Source organism: Temnothorax nylanderi, unplaced genomic scaffold, assembly GCF_030848795.1.
Source record: "Temnothorax nylanderi isolate EJ_2023f unplaced genomic scaffold, tnyl_v1.0 TNYL_tig1538_pilon, whole genome shotgun sequence".
Taxonomy (NCBI): domain Eukaryota; kingdom Metazoa; phylum Arthropoda; class Insecta; order Hymenoptera; family Formicidae; genus Temnothorax; species Temnothorax nylanderi.
The window spans coordinates 1-5,829 of NW_027250596.1; the positions used below are offsets into that span (position 1 = coordinate 1).

Below are 5,829 nucleotides of genomic sequence, written 5' to 3' on the forward strand. Positions count from 1 at the left end.
GTGTCGAAGCTAATTATAATGATGTGAAGCATAGCATTATTCCTTCAGTGTCGAATTAACATGCAATCTATGATTTTAGTTTTCCTTGCTTTTATTCTACTGAAAAGCACCATTTTCTTATTATAACAATTCTTCGTACCGTGAAAAGCAAAGAAAAGTAAGGCTCTCAAAAGGCGAAGTCAGCGTGCTTAAAGAATTTGAGAAAGTTGGCTTCCGACTTTATTTTATTATGTATACCCGGGTTCACAAGTCGATAAAGAATCTGGTGAATATCATATTGAAATCAAGTTGAGATCATATGCAAATCAATAATCAATTTGATATTTCGAAGATTTCATCGTAATATCTGGAAAATATTATGTAGATGTCGACGATCTAGTCATCATTCAACTGATATCATACTGAAGTCGAATCAACTTCTCCATATATCGACTTGACTTGAATATGATATCTACTACACATCAACTAAATCCCCAATAATTGATCCACACTTATACGATATCTTCTATATATCAAATCGATATGTATACTTCTATAGATGTCGACTATACGTCGATAAGTGATTGACAAAATATTATGCGGATCTGTCGTTTATGCAATAACACTATAATATATAAATATATTATCTATATACTTATTTGTCTTCATTCTTCATATTTTTATTACATCCAGAATATCCGATAATAAACATTATCACCGCTGGTGAAATATATAAAGAAAGAAATCTTTCTTTATATATTTCAAAGAAATCTTTCTTTATATATTTCACCAGCGGTGATAATGTTTATTATCGGATATTCTGGATGTAATAAAAATATGAAGAATAAAGACAAATAAGTATATAGATAATATGTTTATATTTTTTTAAATATGTACATCACAAAATATTTTACATATTTAAGTACAAATTATTATTTTATTGTGAAAATTGTTATGCTATTCTGACACACACACACACACACACACACGCACGCACACACGCACACACGCACACACGCACGCACGCACACACACACACACACACACACACACACGTAACATTAGCAAGTTTTGTTACATGTTTTTGTAAATGGTAGTTGAATATTGTTCAACAATAATTTATTGTTGAATCACTAATATCGTATTTACCAAGTAACCGAAAAAGTGACTGAAGGTATGTGTACTTGCGAGCAATTTGAGTTAGGACGCCACGCGTTCCTTGTACAAGCTTTAGAAGAAATCCATTCCCACTTTCAAATGAAAATGCAGAATAGCCCAAACATTAACACCGTTTTACCTAAATGCAGCAATAAATGTACATTAAATGTCATATTGTGAGGGCCATACATCAGCTTTTGGAAATCTGTTACGTATTGAACTAGATTCCAAGTGGCATTATCGAGATCAGAAATAGAAACAAGCATGGCAGGCTGTAATAAAGCACGCGCGCCATTCATTAGCTTTCCTAAAAGAACATTTATTGCTTATATTCTCTTGGTCTTTTGGGCATTATTTGAAATAATTATCTCAGCACAATACTGTGAGTGTTATTTGCAAAGTGATCTTGTGTATCAAACAAAATTTCGGGAGAGACTCGTTTAACTCGTTCAAGTACGTTCAATTTCGGGAGAGACTCGTTTAACTCGTTTAACTACGTTAAACAAACACTTATAGTTGCCCGCGACAAAGCACAGCAGCCTATGATTGGTCACAGGCCTCTATGCTTCACCGTGGCCAATCAGATCCATGTTCAAAACGAGCGTTTCGATCGTGCGATGATCATCGGTAGATGATGATATGATCGGTCGATGCACAATTGGCGGTATTCTTACGTAACCTAAAATCGCTCCGCGTGTACTTGGCGCGAGACACTGCCGTGTCTCTTGATAAGCTAACCAGTGAAAGAAGCGTTTATGCCTTTTGCCGCGTAAAAGTTTCGTGTATTTTACGAGCTAGGAGCCCGCACGCGTCAGGAGACTCAGCAGACACGTCGCGGTTATGTGAATGTCGCGGTTGCGTGACAATTCGGAGCGCGTGCAAGTGCGCGCCTTTTTCTGTCGCTCCGGTCGCAATTCCCCGACCAACGTCGTCGTGATCGTCGACGTCGTCGTCGTCGTCGTTACCGCCGCCGTCGCCGCCGTCGTCGTCGTCGTCGTCGTCGTCTCGGTCTTCGTCTTCGTCTTGGTCCTCGTCCTCGTCCTCGTCGTTGTCGTTGTCGTTGTCGTCGTCGTCGTCGTCGTTGTTGTCTTCATTACAAGAATTGATTCTTTTACAACGTGCAAGTTTTTGTGACATTAAAATGAAGTGGGCTCACGTTAAATACGATTTCGACGGGTCGACAGGAGAAGTCCCGCTTTCCTTTATAGTATATTCAACAACGGAAGAAATTCGTGAGAACTCTCGGCGGCAGGTTTTTTGGAGTAGTAATCCCATTATTACCCCTGAAAGTTTATTTAAAAAGCAAGGAAGAATTGCTTACGTAGACAAAATAAAGAGAAGTACAAGTAATCGACGTCGTATTACTGGCTATTATTCAGCGATAATTCTTAGAATTAAAGGTATGTATGAGTAATTATATTAATACGGATAATTATATATAAGATTGCTATTATATATATATATATATATATATAATTATATACTGCTGTTTAATGTTTAATTATATGTATGTATATATATGTATGTATGTGTATATATATATATATATATATTAAAACTACATGTTATTGTTTCATGTACTAATTCTATCTAAAGACTCCCAGGTTGAATTATACAAATCTTTAAAAGCAGAAAGAGTTAGAATAACTTCAAATACGTGTGCTTCATCTTTAGAGACCGCCGAGGATTCACACACAGAGGATGTAATATAATTTCTATAAATTCTTTATATTATTCTTTACAAAATCCTTCTATAAATTCTTTCTGTAATATGTATAATAATGAGATTGTTTGTAACAGGTAAAGGGAGTTTCTACAAAGCAAGCATTGAAGTGTATAAAGCAGAGAAATGTTGATGCACTATTGCAGAAATGTGGTATTGATAATCTAACAGCTATCGTACCCAATACTAGTAATAACTGTAATTCTCAGCGCATAGAAACTTGTAACACTGAAAGTTCAAGCACACTTATTGCTAAGGAAATAGGAACTGATTTAAGCAAGGATAAAAAGACGGCTAAAACTGACATTACTGAAGCTAGTAATAGCTACGGTGATGCTGACGAGGAAGAAGAATATGTTTCATCTGAAGTACACAAAGCGTTAAAAGAAGAAGTTACGAAGCTACATGAAAGAAATATGGATTATATGCAAATTATAGAAGTATTAAAAAAAGATGCATTGCAAAGTGAGGAGCATTGGAAGAAAAAATATAACGATGTTCAACAGCAAAATGAGGAATTAATAACAAAAATTAAACTTTTATCTGATCTCAATTTCGAGCTTCAAGTACAATTAAATAGCTTGAGAAAAGAAATTTCCTCTTTGTCTACAGATACAGTGAAGAACATTACACATAGTAATCCACCAGACATAGACCAAGGCATGGTTAGTATTATACTTTTTTTTAGAAAACAATTATTTTCTCACTATTTGGGATTATTTGGAGAATTACCTCCTTATTATAAAGAATCTTTCTCATTTTTATTTCCTTGAGATTTCTTACATTTGTTTCAGATGCTATCACCTTTTGAAAATAACGTCGAGATAATTAAATTGAAAGCACCCCGCCAAGTAATTGTCTCATTTCAATTGTTGCAACACAAGATATGTCAGAAGTGCAGCAAGGACCTTCAAACACAGATGACGGAGTCAATGATGACTATCGTCCAAATGCCTTTGCTGAATCAGATCCTTTGTACTCACATCCACCCAAAAAGGTATGTTACACAAATTTGCTATATACATATAAATCAGGAAATGGAGGAATAAGACACACACACACACACACACACACACACACACACACACACACACAATGTTATTCTTATAAGTCTTGTTTCTATTCTTACAGATAAAATTGATCTCTAAAGAACAATTTCTGGCAGCTAATAAAAATTTATCAGACGGAAAAAATCACGATTTTCGATTTATAAAAACGATCAGCGAGATAGTATGGACCAAAAGTGAAATGGAAAAGCGAACTGCTAAAACATCAAAAAATTGCAATGCTTTACCAATGTGTACTCCCGAGAAGTTGGATTACTTAGAGTGCGTATATTTTCTATGAACTGTTTTGTTGTGTGAAATAAATCCTATGTGCCGTAAAACTCTTTACAATAGCTGAAATATTTTCTTATCTCTATTTTACTACATTTTTTAAATCCCATATATTATAAATTGTATATCTTAACCTGTATATAATTTATTTTAATTTAGCTCTCCTGGATAAGAGGATGGATATGGAGAAAGTACCTCCTGATATGAAGGAGAGACAAGAGGAAATTGGAGGTAGCAAATTACTTGTGTGATAAATTTTCAACCATTCGCAGGGATAAGAAGAAGCGCCTAAAACAAGATAACAAAGAAAACAATTAGTATTTTAATATCATATTATTATTTACACACACACACACACACACACACACACAATATCATATTTCATACTTACTTTACCTAAATACCTTAAAAAAGGTTTACAGAAGACATTTGTTTATAATGCACGGCCAGTTCTATGTTTTTAATAACATTATTTTTTTGTTTCTCTTTTTTATATATTTATATTTTCTATGAGATACTGCATGTTTAGTAGTTTGTGGTCAAATATAATCAGTAAAAGTTATTTGTTTTCTAATGCCTTCTGTATTATATATATAGTAGATATTATAGATATGTATTTTATATTATAAATAATAAACGTGTTACATGAGCAATTAAAATTTTAATTGTAATTTTAGGGCTCATGCATAATGAGAGGAATAAGAAACAAGGAATATATACGAATTCATAGTCGCATCTTATTTCAAGAGACTTCAAATAAGATGCGACTATGAATTCTTATATATCCCTTGTTCTTTATTCCTCTCATTGTGCATGGGCCCTTACGGTACACCATCTACCTACAATGGAATATCTACTAGATATTACTCATATATCAACTAGATATCGATATGATATCGAAGAGATATCTTGCTGATCTATCATTGATTGTAACATCATGCAGCGTTGATACAGTGTCGATCCTCGTTCAAAGATCAATAGAGAATCTAGTCGTTATCAAATCAAATGGTCCGAAAAATCATGATCGACATCGATTTGATCATCGACTTGTGAACCCGGGTCTCTTCCATTTCATCTCCCTCTCACTCCCTCCCTCCCTTCCTCCCTCTCTCTCTTTCTCTTTTCCCCTGTTTTCTCTTATATGTCTTCTCCCTTTGACCTGCGAGAAGAAAAAGTATTGCTACGGTGCACCTGTGCGCCTGCCGCTGGTCAGATCGTAAAAAAGGGGAGAAACGTCGATTTCAAGCGCGGGAGGGGGGTAGCGGCTGGGGAAAATGGCGTCAGCTTCCTACACATTTTCCGACTACACCGCGACGGCGTATACGAAAGGACAAACCGTTGGAAAAACTGTTACGGCAGCAACACAGCGACGAGAGAGCGGATCGTTTCGACGTTATAATATCCGGCGAGATTAACATTATCTGCCGCCGCCCTCGCGTTCGTGGGCTTTTTACGGCCATAAATATTCCCTTTTAAAAAAGCATGGCTGTGATTTTTCGTGTACGGTTGCTCGTGTTTTCCGGGTTACGCGCCTAATATAGAGGTTTCATTCGGCTGTCCGAGAGAGAGAGAGAGAGAGTGCCGCTTGTACGCGCCACCGTATAAATCTAAAGGTACACGCGACATACTACG

At 35.7% G+C, this 5,829-nt stretch overlaps 1 protein-coding gene across 1 annotated transcript; it reads left to right on the top strand.

Moving 5' to 3' along the window:
- The first annotated feature begins 955 nt into the window (after nt 1-955).
- LOC139787419 (uncharacterized) lies at nt 956-5,252 on the top strand. The gene is made up of 6 exons (XM_071726484.1): nt 956-2,537; nt 2,734-2,840; nt 2,938-3,525; nt 3,655-3,857; nt 3,992-4,188; nt 4,357-5,252. The coding sequence occupies exons 1-5, from the start codon at nt 2,279-2,281 to the stop codon at nt 3,993-3,995; spliced, it is 1,161 nt and encodes a 386-aa protein (XP_071582585.1). The 5' UTR covers nt 956-2,278; the 3' UTR covers nt 3,996-4,188; nt 4,357-5,252.
- Nucleotides 5,253-5,829: the final 577 nt, after the last annotated feature.

Excerpts from the sequence above, each read along its gene's own strand:
- LOC139787419 (XM_071726484.1), top strand. The coding sequence starts at position 2,279 with ATGAAGTGGGCTCACGTTAAATACGATTTCGACGGGTCGACAGGAGAA. Across the intron at positions 2,538-2,733 it reads GATAATTCTTAGAATTAAAG|ACTCCCAGGTTGAATTATAC; the intron begins GTATGTATGAGT and ends TTCTATCTAAAG. Across the intron at positions 3,526-3,654 it reads CAGACATAGACCAAGGCATG|ATGCTATCACCTTTTGAAAA; the intron begins GTTAGTATTATA and ends CATTTGTTTCAG.